We start from the raw sequence: 19247 nt of genomic DNA on the forward strand, positions 1-19247 counted from the left end.
CCGGGCTACACTCCCAGACCTATTTTTACTTTTTTATTTGGAAACAGGGTCTCCTAAGCCTGCGTGCGGCTGGCTTTGAACCTGCGCGATCCTCCTGTCTCAGCCTCCCAAGTGCGGAGATTACAAGCGTGCGCCACCACGCCCGGCTAGTTTTTTTTTTTTTTTAAACAGGGTCTCACTAAGTTGCTGAGAGCCTCACTAAATAGCAGAGGCTGGCCACGAACCCGGATCTTCCTGTCTCAGCCTCCCAAATGCTGGGACTATAAGCATGTGCTACCATGCTCGGCTTTAGTTTTTGTTTTTTGGGTTTTTTCTCTTTTTTTTTTTTTTTTTTGGAAACAGGATCTCCTTAAGTTGTGGAGGCCCTCACTAAGTCACGGAGGCTGGCCGCGAACCTGCGACCCTCCTGTCTCAGCCTCCCAAGCACTGGGTGACAGGTAGGCACCCAGCTGGAAAACCTTGTTTTACTGTCAGTCCAACTGAATCAGACCCCAGAGAAAACCAGAGCTGAAAGGAAGCATGCCTCATCGCCCGGGCCTTCTCGGAGGTCAGCCAGGCCAGGTGCTGGCGGGAGCTCCAGGCATCGGACCGGCCAGGTGGACCACGCGGCAAGGTGTACCCGGGCACAGAAAGCCCCTGCCCCTCGGAGCTGGCTCTGCACGCGTCTCCAGGAGGCGGCGCCCTCGGGCTCCTAAGCGCCTCCTTACAGCCTTTCTCAGGCCGCTTCTGCAGTGCTGGAGGGATGCGGGCCTCCCCTTCCTCCCGGCTCCTCGGCTCTCCAGGCAGCGCCGCCCCGGGGCTCAGAGCCACCCCCGGGGAGGGGGCGACGGCGCCGGCCGCTGCTCCTCCGTCTCAGGTTAGGGAACCAGGGATCCCAGGACGGCCTCTCCCGGGTGCCACGCGGGCGGGGTCCTGGAGCCCTGTGCTGGCCAAGGGCTGCCCCCATCGGAGAGTCTAAATTCTTAGCATGCCCCAGAACCGCCTTGTTAGGGCTGACACTTGCACACACACACACACACACACACACACACACACACACACACACAGTGTGCGTTTCTGGTGCCTGGGCACCACATTCTAGAATCTTTACCGATAATGGGTCTCTCCAACCTCCTCCCTTAGCAGGATAAAGAGGCGGCATCAGCCAGGCGGGCTCCCTCCAGCAGCCCCGGGGGGAGGGGGAGCGTAGGGGTCATCCCCAGGCTCCATCCCCAGGGGCCCCGGGCCGCCCTTCGCCCACCGCCCCGGGGTGTTTCTTGCTCCTGCACTGAAGCCCTTTCTTTCTTTTTCTTTCCAGAATCCAGCCAACCGCGGGCCCGGGTCTGCAGCTGTGCCAAACGCGGGGTCCCTTGGCCCTCCTTTATCAGCCCCCACCCAGTCCGGGGACCCTGCCTCTGCTTGCAGACTCCTTAGGGCCCCGGAGCTCCCGTCTTCAAAGTGGCCAGGTGCCCGGTCCCCCACCCACCGCGGGGGGCGCTTTGCACGGGGACTCCCCGGGAGGCGGCACTGCCGGGGTGACTCTGCCCCGCCCAGGCCACAGAGGACCAGAGCGCCAGACCCGAACCCCCAGGAAAGCAGCCGGAAATGAGGAGCGTGGGGAAGGGGTGTCAAGGCGAGGGGCGCCCCCCGGGGGCGTGTTCGGGGGTCCTCGGGGCGCGCGCCTCCCCTCCCCCACGACCGCCGGTGCGGGTGCGCAGCGCCCCCACCCCCGCGGCGCGGGGTAGCAGGAGCATCTGTTGCCATGGTTACCCGCTGCGCTGAGGTTCCCGCGCCGCTGGCTGCAGCGGCCACTGTCCGCAGAGCCCCGGAGCTGGAGCGCGTGGAACCCCACGCACGCTGCACACAGCCACGCACCTACATGTTGCACACATCTGACCCTGCAGGCACCAAAGCTCACCGCAAGCCCCCCCCCACACACACACACACTCAGGACGGACCCGAGCCCGGAGCTGGCACCGGCTACCAGGTCACACCCGGTCCACCCGCAGCAGGCAGGTGCCCCTCCCCGGGGCCTCCCAGCGCTCTGCGCGGGTTGCAGGTTCCTAGTCCAGACTGCAGCCCCGGGCATCTCTGAAGACAGGGTGGGACAGAGCCCCAGGCTGGAAGCCGGACCGGAGCCCCAGTCCCATGGTGGGACGTTCCCAAAGGGACTGTGAGGAGGGGCCTCGGGATCCCTGGGGACGCCCAGGCCCAGAGCCCTGACCATGAGAGGTGGTGGCACCCCTCCTGGTTGGAGGAGGGCAGAGGAGGAGGATGGGGTGGACTGCGGGGCAGCAGAGCCAGCCTCCCCGGCTCCAGGGAGGGAGCCTCAGAGGGCAATCGTGTTGGAGGTGCTGGGGCTGGATCTCTGTGTGAATTTTAGCTTTAATCTCCCAAGAAGTTTAAAAACAGAGCAACACTGCTCTGAGAAAACCATCCCGCCACCTCGGGTGTGCGCATATAAACACGTTCTCTCATGTCTACACGCGCACGCGTGGCTCAGGCATGGAGCTGATTCTGAACTCTCAGATGTAACCTCGTTTTCAGCCCTTGAGCCAGCTGAGAAACACGAGGTCTGCTCCCTCTCCCTGGGAGCCGCAGTCCAGACGAAACTCACTTCGACGCAGAGCAAACGTGGGGGTATTGGGAAGGGAACCCAGGGGCGTTCTCCCGAGCTACACCTCGGCCCTTTTTTATTTTTTATTATGGAGCAGGGTCTCACTAAGTTGCTGGAGCTGGCTTCGAACCTGCAATCCTCTGGTCTCAGCCTCCCAAGTACTAGGATTACTGTATGCTCCATCACGCCCAGCTAAATAGATTTTTTTTTTTTAATGCTGAGAGCCTTAGGGTCAGAAGAATGAGAGCATTTTAAATTTAAATTTGTGCATGTTCTTGTCAAAGAGACATGCCTGGATGATTGATGATTGTTTTCAGACATATAAATATACACATAATTTTTTGGAGTGGGAATTGAAATCGGGGACATTGTGCCTCCAAACTACACCCTGAGCCCTTTCTTTCTTTCTTTCTTTCTTTCTTTCTTTCTTTATTTATTTATTTATTTTTGCAGCACTGGGGATTGGACCCAGGGGCATTCTACCTCTGAGCTACACCCCCAGCCCTATTTTTCTTTTCTTTTCTTTCTTTCTTTTTATTTTTTTATTATTTTATTTTATTTATTTATTTATTTATTTTTTGCGGGTCTGGGGATGGAACCCAGGGGCATTCGACCTTCAAGCTACACCCCCTGCCCTATTTTTTATTCTTTATTTTGAAACCGGGTCTCACTGAGTTGCAGAGGACCTCACTAAGTAGCTGAGGCTGTCTGAGAACTGCAATCCTCCTGTCTCAGCCTCCCAAAGGCTGGGATTACAAGCGTGCGCCACCACGCCCGGCTCATTCTTTATTTTTGAAACAGGGTCTCACTAAGTAGCTGAGGCTGGCTGTGAACCTGTGACCCTCCTGTCTCAGCCTCCCAGGTCCTGGGGTAATAAATGTGTACAACCATGCCTGGTTCCTCTTTTATTTTGAAACAGGGTCTCACTGAGTTACAGAGGCTGGCCTAGAACCCGTGATCCTCCTGTCTCAGCCTCCCAAGCACTGGAATTACAGGCGTGCACCACCCTGCCTGGCTTTCTACTGATGGTATTAACAACCCAGGTTCACTCTCACAGCTGCAGACGCTGGATCCAGAGACGGATCCGGGAGGCTGCGGGAGGGGGGAGCGGGTCTCCTCCAGCTTGGCCTGGACACTGAGCTCTGTCTGAGCGGCTGCTCCTGTGCTCAGCGTGCTGGGAGCCCTTTCCCCAGAGCCTGGAGACGTCCCACCTGTTTAGTATTTCACTTTTGGTAGAGACGCAAGTAATGGAAGTTTTTCTTCTTCTTTTTTGTTTTTTGGTTTTTGTTTTTGTAATTTATAGAAGAGCCACAGTAATTGCAGTAACAAACCACACAGACCTCTGGTCTTGGCATTTGGGTGACAATAGGGAGGGGTGGGGTCTGCGGCAGAACCAGGCAGTCTCCCTTCCCCGATGAAGTAGCCCACCCTCCTAAGTCAGTGCAGCCATGTGGGGGCCCATCTCCGTATTTTCAAGAGAAGCTGGACACTGGACTCTGGGAAGGTTAAATCTCCCCTTTATTTATTTATTTATTTTTTTGGTGTGTGTGTGTGTGTGTGTGTGTGTGTGTGTGTGTGTGTATGGTACTGGGGATGGAACCCAGAGGCATTCTGCCTCCAAGCTATACCCCCAGCCCTACATTTTTTATTCTTTATTTTGAAATAGGGTCTCACTGAGTTGCAAAGGGCCTTAGCAAAGGTTTGAGGCTGTCCTCAAACCCACCATCCTCCTGTCTCCGCCTCCCAAATTATGGGATTACAAGTGTGCCACTACATCCAGTTCCCAATTTTTTAATATTAGCAACTAATTAAATGTGTGTGTGTGTGTGTGTGTGTGTGTGTGTGTGTCCAGGGATTGAACCCAGGGCATTCTCTCTCTAAGATATACCCTTGTCCATATTTTATTTTCATTTTGAAACAGGGTCTCACTAAGTTGCTGAACGCCTTACTAAGCTACTGAGGCTGTCCTCAAACCTGCCATCCTCCTCTCTCAGCCTCCCAAGAACTGGGATTACAGGCATGTGCCACACGCCTGGCTCTGAGTACTCAAATTCTTAGCTACAGAAAGGGGCTGAGTCAAGGGGAACAGGGAAATGTGTGTAATGGACAGAGTTGCAGTTAAGGAAGATTAAAAAAAATTCTGGAGATGGGTGGACTCTGTGATCATACTTAACTGCCACTGACCGTACGTAAAAATGACAAAGGTAAGCCGGGCGTGGTGGCGCGCGCCTATAATCCCAGTACTTGGGAGGCTGAGACAGGATCACTGGTGGTGGACAGACTCTGCTACTACTTAGTGAGGCCCTCGGCAACTCAGTGAGACCCTGTTTCAAAATAAAGAATGAAAAATAGGGCTAGGGGTATAGCTCAGAGGTAGAACGCCCCTGGGTTTCATCCCCAGTACCCCCCAAAAAAACGACAAAGGTGGTAAGCTTAACATTACTAAAATCTAAACAGAGAGAGCAAAATACAAACTCACTTGAGTCTGCAAAGGCGGCCGTGGGGGCAAAGTAAGCCTGCTGGTGGCCAAGCCGGTTTGGCGGGTGGGGCTCCTGGAGGACAGAGACCTTTTCTGTTCCCCACTGACACCCCAGCAGCTGGCTCGGGGCCGGCGCTCAGTTCTGGTTGGTTGAACAAATACCATTTGAGGTGGGCGAGGTGGCGCACGCTTGTCATCCCAGCATTTGGGAGGCTGAGGCAGGAAGATCACTGTTCAAGGTCAGCCTCAGCTACTTAGTGAGGCCCTTTGCAACTAGTGAGACCCTGTCTCAAAATAAAGACTAAAAAATAGGATTGGGGGTGTAGCTCGGAGGTAGAGTGCTCCTGGGCTCCATCCCCAATGCTGGGAAAAAAAAAAATACCATTTGATGCTTTGGGTTTCAATGCAGCAAGTACAATCTGTGTGTGACACAGAGGAACCTGGTGTGAGGCTGTGCGTACACCCACACCTTTGCACACACAGGAAGAAGGCTGGGCGTGCCGCAAAACTGCATTCCCCGGGTCCTGCTCTGCCAAGAAGCCCAGGGCTCCAGGTTGCAGGCTCCGGTTAGGTGTGACAGGCTCTGCGGGAGGGGAAGGAAGGTGTGGAGGATAAGTGGGGCCGGAGCTCCACTGTGGGAGAGACGGGAGTGTGTGGGTCCAGGAAAGTTGCTTTGGTATTCATTTCAAAATGTAAAAAGTAGTCAGGCCTGGGTGCTGGGCAGGCACACAGGCAGCTGGCTATCCTCATGATCATATCAAAAGGCCTGCACCTAGTCATGTGGGGAGCAGATAGATTCTTGGTTAAGCAAGATGGGCGTGGCGGCACACCCTTGTAATCCCCGCGCTTGGGAGGCTGAGACAGGAGGATCGCACAGGTTCGAAGCCAGCCTCAGCTACTTAGTGAGGCTCTCAGCAACTTAGTGAGACACTGTTTCCAAATAAAATATAAAAAAATAGGTCTGGGAGTATAGCCCGGAGGTAGAAAAACCCCTGGGTTCTACCCCCAGTACCACACACACACACACACACACACACACACAAGGATTAAAGAAATGATGGGAGATAATGAATCTATAAAAACTTCTGTATTCAAAGACTTTAGTGTGTTCTTTTCAAGGCACTCCACTATGCCCCTCTCTCTGATGTAGTGCTTTATTATTCTGTCCCTTCTTTTTTTTTTTTTTTTTTTTTTTTTGGTGGTACTGGGGTTCCTGGAAGCCCTTCTTCCTCCAGGCTACACTCCCAGACCTATTTTATATTTTTGAAACAGGGTCTCGTAAGCCAGCGCGGCTGGCTTCGAACCTGCGCGATCCTCCTGTCTCCACCTCCCAAGCGCGGGGATTACAAGCGTGCGCCACCACGCCCAGCTATTCTGTCCCTTCTTTCTAACTTTGTAATAATAAAAATTGCTTAAGCTTGCAGCAGTATAGTTCTGGCTATTTTTTTCTAAAATAGCTAAGAACAAGAACCCACGTCTACATCTCGCTCCGTTACAGAAGGAGCTTTGGGTTTCTCAAGTTTACCTTGCAAAGCCACCTGGAAGCAGACTGCCCAGGAGAAAGAAGTGGCAGAATGCCCATTAAATACACCTGGAAGCCAGCCATGGGAACACACGCCTGTGAGTCAGTGAGGCCCTTTGCAGCGTGGTGAGACCCTGTTTCAAAGTAAAGAATAAAAACTAGGGCTGGGGGTGTAGCTCAGAGGTAGAATGCCCCTGGGTTCCAACCCCCCATCATAAAAATAAAAATAAATAAATAAGAACCAGGTGTGGTGGCGCACGCTTGTAATCCCCGCGCTTAGGAGGTTGAGACAGGAGGGTCGCACAGGTTCGAAGCCAGCCTCAGCTACTTAGTGAGGCTCTCAGCAACTCAGTGAGACCCTGTTTCCAAATAAAATATAAAATGGGTCTGGGAGTATAGCCTGAAGGTAGAAAGCCCCTAGGTTCTACCCCCAGTACCACCAAAAAAAAAAAAAGATATAAAATCAGAGCCGGGTGTGGTGGCGCACACTTGTAATCCCCGCTCTTGGGAGGCTGAGACAGGAGAATCGCACAGGTTTGAAGCCAACCTCAGCTACTTAGTGAGGCTCTTAGCAACTCAGTGAGACCCTGTTTCCAAATAAAATATAAAATAGTTCTGGGAGTATAGCCCAGAGGTAGAAAGCCTCTGGGTTCCACCCCCAGTACCACCAAAATAAATAAATAAATAAATAAATAAATAAATAAATAAATAATTGCGTCATGAAGCGCCTCAGCATGAAAAGCAAGGTGCTTTAAAGGCCAGCACTTCACACGGCAGACCTGGCCAGCCCAGACACAGCAAGAGCAGCAGAGATCTTGGAGAAGGGAAGAGGTCCCTGCTCCTGAAAAGCAGCCCACCTCAGAAGGCCCTGAGGGCGTCTTAGGTCACTGTTGTAAGAACCAACAGACACAATCGGCAGACTCCAGACACGTTTGCTCCTCCTGGGTCTTTACAGTAACCGTGAATCCTCCCGGCCATCCTCCCCCTTGGTCCCAAGTCTGCCGCCTTCCAAATCCAGACACAGAACGCAAGGGGTGGCGTACGTCTGTAATCCCAGTATTGGGGAGGCTGAGAGGGGAGGATCATAATTTTCCAGGCTGGCCTCAGCAACTCAGGAAAACCCTCAGCAATGTAGCAAGACCGTGTTTCAAAAATTTTAAAAATGGACAGGATGGTGGTATGGCTCAGAGGTAGAGTGCGCCTGGGTTCAATCCCCAGTGTGGGGAGCCACTAAGGTTTTCCCCTAAAAGAATATTTCTGACTCAGCTGACTGTCCTTCGCCCAGAGTCAACAAGGTTTGGGGTCATGGAAAGTTCAAAGTAAAAGGTCTGGGAGAAGATCAGGTGGTGATGGCACGAGGGTGCTGATTGACCTACCTGTAATGTATGTGCTTTGGATTGGTCTTGATTGTATTCCGGTGGTGACAGCACGGGGATATTGATTGACCTGGAACTGTATAAATACCTCTAGAAAAATAAACCCATTGTCGGCCCAATAGAGAATACTGACCCAGGAGTAGTCGTCGACCAGTAGAGATATTGACCCAGGAGCAGGGGTCGGCCAGTAGAGATAGTAGGCTGGCGGTCCCCCCACGTTAGAATTAAAAATTCTTTCACCCTCACGCCTCTCTTAGGAACCCGTACTTTTGCCAGCTGACTCCGGCAGGTGGTGGCCCGTTGGGGGAAATTCTGAAACTAATGATCCCGTGAAAGACACCGCTGAATAGAAAAAGAGCACGCTCGAAGACTTGTGGTGGCGGTGAAACGTGGGAATTGCAATATATAATAGGTCATTAAAGACGATGCTTTGTGCTAGAGAAACTAAGACAGAAAGTGGAGAAAGTAAGATAGAAAATGAAGGCGTCTAACGTGTGAATTGTAATATACAATGGGTCAGAAGATTAGTTTTTTGGTTTTGGTACATAGGTTAAAAGATACCCTTTTTGTTAGAGAAACTAAGAGAGAACGGGAAGGCGCTTTGCCTTCACTTCCTAAGGAAGATGAGGATGCTTAGATACTGAAGAAGAGGAACAGCTTGAGGAAACTGATGCTCGGTGCCATAGAGATGAGTTAGGGGCTTATCCAGACATCCCCAAAACGGAATCACCGGAGCCCGATTTTTATACAAAACAATTACAAGTAGCTGTAGAGACTTTAATTAAACGATTAGATCAGGAAGCTCCTTCAAATAGTGAAAAAGAAGGATCTCAACAATATTCTCCTATTATCAGCAATACGAGCCTGCAAAATTCTCCCACTGTAGCATTTGTTAAACAAAGCATTAAAAAACACAGACCTTGGCCGGGCGTGGTGGCGCACGCTTGTAATCCTCGCGCTTGGGAGGCAGAGACAGGAGGATCGCGCAGGTTCGAAGCCAGCCACGCGCGCTGGCTTAGGAGACCCTGTTTCCAAATAAAAATGTGAAAATAGGTCTGGGAGTGTAGCCCGGAGGTAGAAGGGCTTCCAGGAACCCCAGTACCACCAAAAAAAAAAAAAACAGACCTTTATCTTTAATATCACTGCTTCAAGCAGCTATAAATTGGGCTGCAGAAAACGGAGAAGATACTAGAGGATTTAGAGTTTTCCCGGTTACTGAAGACCGTGATGGTCAAGGACTGACAAAACTGGTCGCACAGCAGCAGAGAGATATTGGCATCCATCCTCCAAAAACAATTTTGCTCTAGTAAAATGGAAAGATCCTTGTACAGGAATCTGGAAAGATCCCGACCCCATACTAATATGGGGACAAGGGCATGCTTGTGTTTTTTCACAGGATGAAGATAATGCACGGTGGATACCTGAACGGCTGGTGCGACATATGGATCAAGTAAAAATGGAAGGTTCTCAGATCAATGCTGATGACTGAAACATGGGCTTACGTTCCAAATCCGCCCATACTTCATCCAGCTATTTAGGAGCAGCGGGAGATCGCTGTCTTCAGTAACAACTCACGATTGCTGGGACTTCTTGCTTTGAATTTTACACCCATTGCGGAAACTTTCCTTCAGTTTCTGTTTGTCATGGAAGCTTCTTATTTCCCCATCTAATTTGATAGAAAGTTTTGCTGGGTAGGAAAATTTTGGCTGGAAGTTGTTTTCTTTCAGAGTTTGGAATATGTTACTCCAAGCCCTTCTGGCTCTCATGACTTGGTTTGGGAAGTCTGGAGTGATTCTAAATGGTTTGCCTCTGAATGTCACTTGGCCCTTTGTTTTTGTTGCCTTTAAGACTCTCTGCTTGGCTTCCGCATTGGTCATTTTGACAATTATGTGGCGTGGGGATCCTCTTCCCCGATCCTGTCTAAAGGGAGTTCTATAAGTTTCCTGGACCTGTGTATCAACCTCTTGCTCTATGTTTGGAAAATTTTCTGCTATTATTTCTTTAAAGATATTACTTATCCCTTTGGTTTCACCTTCTTTTCCCTCCTCTATTTCAATTATTCTTAGGTTAGCTCTCTTAAAATGGGCCCATATTTCTTCAATGTCAGATTCCTGCTGTCGGATTTTTTTTCTAAATTAGAAACTATGCATTCATTTTTGGAGTGATCATCTTCTAGGAGCGAGATTCTGTTCTCCATGTGGTCTAATCGGTTGTTTGTACTTTGAATTGAGGCCTTTACTTCATTAATTGCATCCTTTATCTCTTTTTGGCTCTCTCTTAATTCTTTTCGAAACACCTCTATTATTCCTACAGTTATTCTCCTCATTTGATCTTCTAGAAATCTCTGAATTTCTGTTTTATCGGGTTCTGATGTTGTGGGGTTGTGAGCCTTCATTGCTCCATTGTTATTCCTCTTTCCCATGATTTCGGAAGTTTGTGCCTTCTCTGGGTTCTTCCCTTGGGTCACTACGACTTCATTTAAGGTGCTCTGGATCTCGAGTCTATGGTATCTCGGTCCCCACTACTCCTTTACGGGGTTGTATTGCAGACCCAGGGAGTCGATAGAGGCTGCTTTAGACCATGGGGGGTGCCATGTTGGGCATTCTCCTATGGTGTGTTATCTCTGCCACCACCACTCCCCCATTGGGTCAAGTCCCTGGGAGTACAGTACTGGGATTTCTTCTCTGGGGCCCGCAATTTGACTCACTGTTGTTGAGTGCGCAGATGGAGCTGTAGTGGACTCGGTGAATTTGCTGCTGCTGCCGCCGGTGGCAATATGGTGCCACTGCCATGTCTCAGCCATGAGGCTGGCGTATTTCTTCTCTTGTTTTGAACTCCGCTCTGAGTCTCTGCAGGGTGTGCTGAGCCCAGCCCCTGGGAGCTTTAGACGCTCCCTACGCCGAAAAATCTGCCGAATTCTGCCAGGCTGCTCCGCAGCGGCTCACCTCGGCTCGCTGTCCGCCGCTCCTCTCTGGAGCCTGGTGGGCTGTTGAGTGCATTGGTCTGGAGCCATCCGGTGAACTCGCTGCTGCCACCGGCAGTAAGGCGCTGCTGCCGTGTCCTCAGGTGTGAGGCCGGCGTATCTCCTCTGTGGCTCTGAGCTCCGTTCTGAGTTCCCCTCCTCTCTGGGGCCTGGTGCTGCAAGGGAAGATGGCGTCCATGCAGCTCCGCGCTGTGGCTCCGGCCGCAGCACTGCTGTCTGGTTTCTTTCTGGTGTCTCATTTTTCCAGCCCTCTTTTTCTCTGTCCCTTGTAATTACATTTTTTGTTTCTTTGCTGATGGTGTTTTCTGGCTATGAAAGGCGCTGATTTTGTGGTAATAGAGATTGGTTGTTAGCGGGGCTCGTAAGTCCTGCTTTTCTCCGTTGCCATCTTCCTGGAAGTCCCCCCTAAAAGAATATTTCTGATTCAGCTGACTGTCCTTCGCCCAGAGTCAACAAGGTTTGGGGTCATGGAAAGTTCAAAGTAAAAGGTCTGGGAGATGATCAGGTGGTGATGGCACGAGGGTGCTGATTGACCTACCTGTAATGTATGTGCTTTGGATTGGTCTGTATTGTATTCCGGTGGTGATAGCACGGGGATATTGATTGACCTGGAACTGTATAAATACCTCTAGAAAAATAAACCCATTGTCAGCCCAATAGAGAATACTGACCCAGGAGTAGTCGTCGACCAGTAGAGATACTGACCCAGGAGCAGGGGTCGGCCAGTAGAGATAGTAGGCTGGCGGTCCCCCCACGTTAGAATTAAATATTCTTTGAATCAAATTCTAAGAGTTGAATTCTTCATCCTCACGCTTCTCTTTGGACCCGTACTTTTGCCTGCTGACTCTGACACCCCAGTGCAAAAAAGATAAAATAAAATAAAAATACAGATACGAGCCAGGTGTGGTGGCTCACACTTGTTATTCCAGCATTCGGAAGGCTGAGACAGGAGGATGGTGGTTCGAGGACAGCCTCAGCTACATAGTGAGGCCTCTTCCAACTCAGTGAGACCCTGTTTCAAATTAAAGAACAGAAAATAGGACTGGGGGTGTAGCTCTGAGGTAGAATGCCCCTGGGTCCCATCCCCAGTACCACACACACACACACACAAAAATACACATACAACCAACTCTAGCATCCGCCACTGTCACAGAGCCCAGCAACTCTCCCACCCTCAGCCTGGCCAGCTCCTGGCCCTCCCTGCTGGGCATTAACGCGCCCAGCTACTCCCAGCATGGGCTGACGGTCCACCCTGAACCGCGGAGGCTCCACTCACGCCAACTCAAGTCACCGCGGACCTGGGGGAGGGGTTAGGAAGGATTCCGAGGCGGGATCTAGGCTGGGAGAGGAAGGGCGCAGTGGGAAAGTAGTGAACGGGCCGTGGGGACCAGGCAGAGACATGAGGGCGCCTTTCAGTTCTGAGTTTATTCTCTTCTAAAGCATTTACTAAAATCAAATTTAAGCTGCCTGTTTTGGTTAATTGCCCTATGGAGGCATACAAACAAAGGAACGGCGACTGCCTGGCTGAGTCCTGAAACTGCAGAACGGGAGACTCTTGCCTGCCAACGCTGTGCTGCACGGAGAGGACTGTTTCCTCTCTGGCTCTTCCAAGTATGACGTCCTAATTTCTTTAATCCACAATGAGTGATTCCAAATATAACAGAAAAGGATTAATGGCTTAATAGAAAATGGGGAAAGGATTTGGAAAAATATTCAGTTATCAAGCGTTCAAAAGACCAAAGGAAGCCGGGCGTGGTGGCCCATGCTTGTAATCTCAGAACTTGGGAGGCTGAGACAGGAGGATCACAGGTTCAAGGCCAGCCTCTGCTACTTAGTGAGGCCCTCCACAATTTAGTAAGACCCTGTTTCAAAATAAAGAATGAAAAATAGGGCCGGTGGAGTAGCTTGGAGGTAGACTGTCCTTGGGTTCCATCCCCAGTACCACAAATTTAAAAAAAGCCCAGTGAGATGGGTGTGGGGGTGTACACCTGTGATCCCACTACTTGGGAGGCTGACAGGAGGATCACAGGTTCAAGGACAGCCTCAGCAAGTAGTGAGGCTCTCATCAACCTAGGAAAACTTTCAAAATAAAAAATAAAATAGGGCTGGGGGTATAGCTCAGAGGTAGAATGCCCCTGGGTTCCATCCCAACATCACACACACACACACACACACACACACACACACACCAGTGAATCAAAGATTCTAGCCTCACTCGTAATTAAATCAATACAAATCTCAGTGAGACATCACCTTTATTTTATGGCATAGAATTTAAAACTGAAACTGGCTACCGCTGGCAGAAAATGGAGAAGCAGTCATCCCCAGCTGGTGCAGGTGAGCACGGGCCTTGGCAAAGGTCCTGGAGGGGCCTTTTGGCTTCTCTACCAAAACCGATGTCTTCCTGGAAGCACACATTTCACGTCTAGATTTCACAGCTAGCCCTGTTTTTGTCCCCCCAGGACTTTTCAAAGCCACTGTCTAGGAGACCGCGTCCAGCAGCATTATCATGTAACACTTGGAAACTGCCCAGCCTCCCAGCAAGCCAGTCTGCTTAGTAATTCTGTGGTCTAGCCCGGCGTGGTGGCGCACGCTTGTGATCCCAGAACGTGGGAGGCCGAGACAGGAGGATCGCAGGTTCGTGGCCAGCCTCACCTCTTATTGATGCCCTCTGCAGCTCAGTGAGGGCCTGTTTCAAAATGAAGGATAAAAGTAGCACTGGGGTGTAGCTCAGAGGTAGAGTGCCCCTGGGCGCCATCCCCAATACCACACACACACACACACACACACACACACACACACACAATCTGTGGTGTAGACAGTCAGTGGACTGTCACTCAGAAATAAGTGGATTGGCTGGGCGTGGTGGCGCACACTTGTAATCCCCGCGCTTGGGAGGCTGAGACAGGAGGATCACATGGGTTCGAAGCCAGCCTCAGCTACTTAGTGAGGCTCTCAGCAACTTAGTGAGACCCTGTTGCCAAATAAAATATAAAATAGGTCTGGGAGTATAGCCTGGGGTAGAAAACCTCTGGATTCCACCCCCAGTACTACCAAAAAATAAAAAATAAATAAAAAGAAAAGAAAGAACTGGATTGTGTGAACCTCACAGACTAATGCGGAGTGAGAGGCAGACACAGGGAGTCCATGCACTTCCACCAGGTGGCGCTGCAGAGCAGCCGCCACGGCCCAGGGCTCAGAACAGAGGAGACAGGGCTCTCAGGAGCCAGCCCGGAGGAGTCCTCCTCGAGGGGCGGCCACAGAATCGCACGCATGTGGAAACACACTGCAGGATCTCACTAAGATCTGGGCTCCCTTTATACACAAGTTACATGCAACTTCACAAACTACTTTTACTATACACATGTTACTGTGTGTGTGTGTGTGTGTGTGTGTGTGTGTGTGTGTGTTACTCGGGGTGGAACCCAAGGGCTTTCTACCTCCGGGCTACACTCCCAGACCTATTTTATACTTCATTTGGAAACAGGGTCTCACTAATTTGCTGAGAGCCTCACTAAGCAGCTGAGGCTGGCTTCGAACCTGCGCCATCCTCCTGTCTCAGCCTCCCAAGTGCAGGGATTACAAGTGTGCACCACCACGCCCGGCTTTTATTCTTTATTTTGAAACAGGGTCTCACTGAGTTGCAAAGGGCCTAAGTAGCTGAGGCTGGCTTCGAACCTGTGCGATCCTCCTGTCTCAGCCTCCCAAGTACTGGGATTACAAGTGTGCACCACCACGCCCAGCTCCCAAAATATAATTTTTTAAAGTGATCTACATTACTCTCTGTGTGTGTGTGTGTGTGTGTGTGTACGCGTGCGCTTGTGTGTGTGTGTGTGTGTGTGTGTGTGTGTGTGTGTTACTAGAGATTGAACTCAAGGGCATTCTACCTCTGAGTTATTCTCCTAGCCCTTTTTATTGTTTATTTGGTTTTGGGGGGACCTGGAGTTTTTTGGTACTGGGGGTTGAACCCAAGAGCATCCTACCTCCAAGCTACACTCCAAGCCTTATTTTATTTTTATTTTGAAACAAGGTCTCGCTAGATTGATGAGAGTCTCACTGCTTGCTGAAGCTGTCCTCAAACCTCTGATCCTCCTGTCTCAGCCTCCCAAGGACTGAGATTGCAAGTGTGAACCACCACACTCGGCTTCCTATTTTATTTTTTATTTGGTAATAGGGTCTTGCTACGTTGCTGAGGCTGGCTTTGAACCCGCAGTCCTCCGAGTCCTGGGATTACAGGCGTGCACCACCACGCCCGGTTCTACATTACTTTTATGTACGTGGAGAGCTCACTACCAGGAAGACCCCAGAGAAGCCCCTTGATGTCTAAGTCCCGCCCTCTGCCCTCTGGCTGGCCTCTGGAGCCCGCACCCTCCCCAGCTGCCCCTCCTCGGTCCTGCTTCCTCCTGGCACTCGGCCCTAGGGCTCCAGGGCTGGAGACATCTCTAAGCACTTGGACTTGGGAACTGTGAGACCAGAAGGACTCTGGCCCGTGTGCCAAAGCCCCATCCAGGGGCAGCCTCGACCTCGGGGGAAGTATCCAGCCACGTGAGACCACGTGGGCCCCGAAGAGGGCTTGGGGAGTACCCGGGCAGCTTTGGCTGGTCAGAGGAGGCTGCCTACCATGGACCACAGAAAAACGCCAGGCGAGCCAGGCCCAGAGAGGCCACGCCTGGGACGGGCCGACCGCTCCCAGACAACAGTGACCCTTCCGGTCATCGACCTCCAAGCTGCAGCGTTGGGCTGGAGCTCGGGGTCTGCACGTGGGTGCGTGGAAGGGCTGTCTCTGGCTAGAGTGGGTCATGTGGAAACCAGCGTCTGGAGGGGAAGGCGGGCAGGCAGCCCAGACCCTGAATGAAGCCGCCACCCCCCAACTCCCGATCACGACCCGGGAGGCGATGACCTGTTGGCTCTCTGGCATCCAGAGCGCCTCTCGGCTGGACCAGGCAGACACCCCACCACCAGGGCAGGGCAGGCCGAGATGCCGACAGCTGGGGCCCGCCTGGAGGCCAAGGGCGCCTGTCTGTCTACCCCACTCCTCAATACCTGTTCGACTTAAGACACAAAGCTGGACAGCAGACAGACAGCCAGGGCGGGGCCAGGGTGATAAGGAGCGTCACCCTCAGCTTCCCGGAGCCACCCATCCCAAGCTGTGTCTCTTGGTTTGTTTTTGTTTTTGTTTGTGGTGCTGGGGATGGAACCCAGGGGCGTTCTATCTCCAAGCTACAACTCCAAGCCCTTTTTATTTTTATTTTGAAACAGGGTCTCTCTAAGTTGCTGAGTCTGTCCTCAAACCTGCCATCTCCTGCCTCAGCCTCCCAAGTACTGAGATTACAGCTGTGCGCCACCACGCCCGGCTTTCCCCGCTGTATAAAAAAAAAAAAAAAAAAGCCGGGCGTGGTGGGCACGCTTGTCATCCCCGCGCTTGGGAGGCAGAGACAGGAGGATCGCGCAGGTTCGGAGCCAGCCGCGCGCGCTGGTTTAGGAGACCCTGTTTCCAAAATGAAAATGTAAAAAATAGGTCTGGGAGTGTAGCCCGGAGGTAGAAGGGCTTCCAGGAAACCCAGTACCACCAAAAAAAAAAAAAAAAAAAAAAAGTGTGCCTTTTCTTTTTACAATTTGCTATGCTGTGTATTCACCTTAATATTTCCAATATAAACCAGGTAAGCTTTTATGGGGTTCTAATTTGTTTTATACACTCTTTTTCAGATTTCACTCGGAGGAAATGTGTCACCACAGCCTTGGCTTTGAAGGAAGCACGGTGTGGTCACAATCAGAACGTCCTCAGTAAGGGCAGAGACGCCTGTCCATACCTCTGTCTCCGTGACACACAGAACCTCTCAGACCCAGCTCTTTGGCCGACTGTGTTTGCGGCTGCGACCCTCTGCAGGCACGGGGCTCTGGGGGCAGTGCTGGGGCTGGAGCCCAGAGCCTCCTGTCTGCTAGCCGCCTCTGCCACTCAGCTGCCCCCGGCCGTTATTCCTGGCTGCACTTCAACGACGCCTTCCTGCGTTCCCATCTTGGAACAGGAACGAGGGGTGTGGTTCAGGAGTAGACTGTTTGCCTAGCTTTTTTTTTTTTTTTTTTTTTTTTTTTTTTGGTACTGGGGACAGAAGCCAGGGGCTTTTCACCTCCAGTCTACACCTCTGACCTAGTTTATATTTTATTTGGAAACAGGGTCTCACTAAGTTGCTGAGAGCCTCACTAAGTAGCTGAGGCTGGCTTCGAACCTGCGCGATCCTCCTGTCTCAGCCTCCCAAGCGCAGGGATGACAAGCGTGCGCCACCACGCCCGGCTTGCCTAGCATTTCTGAGGCCCTAGGTTCCATCCCCAGCATGGCAAAAAAAAAAAAAGAAGAAGAAAGAAAAAGAGAGAAGAAAAGAAAAAGAGAAAGATCAGTGAATTAAAAACCTGATGTGCTGGGCATAGAGGCGCACGCTTGCAATCCCAGCATTAGGTGTGGGAGGCTGAGACAGGAGGATCACGGTTCACGGCCAGCCTCGGCTACTTAGCGAGGCCCTCTGCAACTCAGTGAGACCCTGTTTCGAAATAAAGAATAAAAAATAGGGCTGAGGGTGTCACTCGGAGGTAGCATGCCCCTGGGTTCCACCCCCAGTACCATCACCACAACAACAAAAACCCTGATGAGCTGTAACTTTTCTTGAAAAGCAACAGTTTCAGCTGGGCTTGGTGGCACATGCTGTAATCCCAGTACTTGGGAGACTGAGACGGAAGGATCGCAGGTTCGAGACCAGCCTCAACAATTTACGGGGCCCCAGCTACTCAGTGAGGCCCTCGACAGCCTTAGTGGTAGGTGATCAGTAGAGAGGGCTGGGCTGTAGCTCAGAGGTACAACGCCCTGGCTCCAATCCCTAGTGCCAAAAAAGTTGTAAAAGAGCAATAGCTTCCTTCCTCAGGCTCAGTGTCTTCTCCCACTTTTCCTCCCTCTTGTCCCCCGCCTCTCTTAGTCTAAATTTTTGTTCCCCACAGCTCTGGTCCCCACCGATCCACTGGTCCCAATTTAAGTGTCTGACTTTAGAAATTCTGGCTCTAGGAGTAATCTGTATTCATTACAGAAATTTCTGGCAAATATCGACAGGCATAAGAAGAAAATAAAAACTAATTATTTACTCCCATATCCTAGAAATAACCCTTCAGTATATTTCTCATTTCTTTCTATGCATACATACATGGATGTGGTTATTTTGTCTTGTGGTACTGAGGATGGAACCCAGGGGCATTCTATCTCTGTGCTACACCTTAGGCCCTATTTTATTTTTATTTTTTTTTTATTTTTTAATTTATTTTTTTGGTGGTACTGGGGATGGAACCCAGGGGCTTTCTATCTCTGGGCTATACTCCCAGACCTATTTTATATTTTATTTGGAAACAGGGTCTCACTAAGTTGCTGAGAGCCTCACTAAGTAGCTGAGGCTGGCTTCAAACCTGTGCGATCCTCCTGTCTCAGCCTCCCAAGCGCGGGGATTACAAGCGTGCGCCACTACGCCCGGCTTTAATTTTTATTTTGAAACAGGGTCTCTTTAAGTAGCAGAGGGCCTCACTGAGTAGCTGAGACTGGCCTCAAATCTGTGATCCTCCTGTCCAGGCTCCCGAGCCTGGGATTGACCTGCACACAAATAATTCGTGTGTGTGTGTGTGTGTGTGTGTGTGTGTGTGTGTGCACGTGTGTGTGTATCACTGGGGCTTGAAGCCTAGGTTGCTAAAGGCTGGCCTCAAAATTGTGACCCTCCTGTCTCAGCCTCCCAAGTACTGGGATTACAAGCCTGTGCCACCGTGCCCAGCTCTCTTAACTTGACTTTTAATTTCACCAAGAACTTGAGAACTTAAAATCATAAATATGCTTTGTCAGCTGGGTGTGGTGGCACACGCTTGTAATCCCAGCACTTGGAAGGCTGAGACAGGAGGATCGCACAGATTCAAAGCCAGCCTCAGCCGGTGCCGGGGCCAGCGAGGCTGGGATCAGAGCCTGCTGTGAGGCAAGGCTGGTGCCGGGGCCTCCGAGGCTGGGATGGAGCCTGCCGAGGGGTGAGGCTGGTGCCGGAGCCTCCAAGACCAGGATCAGAGCCTGCCTTGTGGCAAGACCAGTCCTGGGGCCAGCAAAGCCAGGATTGGAGCCTGCCATGTGGTGAGGCCATAGCTGGAGCCAACGAGGCCGGGATAGGAGCTTGCCTTAAGGCAAGGCCTCTGCTGGGGCCTCCAAGGCCAGGATGGAGCCTACCATGAGGAAGGCCAGTACTGGAGCCAGCGAGGCCGGGATTAGAGTCTGCCGGGCA

The 19247-nt window shown here is 51.3% G+C and overlaps 1 protein-coding gene across 1 annotated transcript in view; it reads left to right on the plus strand.

Moving 5' to 3' along the window:
• Nucleotides 1–1724, plus strand: part of ENPP7 (ectonucleotide pyrophosphatase/phosphodiesterase 7) — a gene marked incomplete at both ends in the record, with an annotated part of 10224 nt that extends 8500 nt beyond the window's left edge. Inside the window, 2 exons of the mRNA XM_080714152.1 lie at nt 733–856; nt 1405–1724. Of these exons, the coding sequence (XP_080570278.1) occupies nt 733–856; nt 1405–1724 (444 nt within the window). The remainder of the gene's footprint in view (nt 1–732; nt 857–1404) is intronic.
• Between the last annotated feature and the right edge of the window lie 17523 nt (nt 1725–19247).

Source organism: Muscardinus avellanarius, assembly GCF_963383645.1.
Source record: "Muscardinus avellanarius genome assembly, chromosome: 16".
Lineage (NCBI taxonomy): Eukaryota > Metazoa > Chordata > Mammalia > Rodentia > Gliridae > Muscardinus > Muscardinus avellanarius.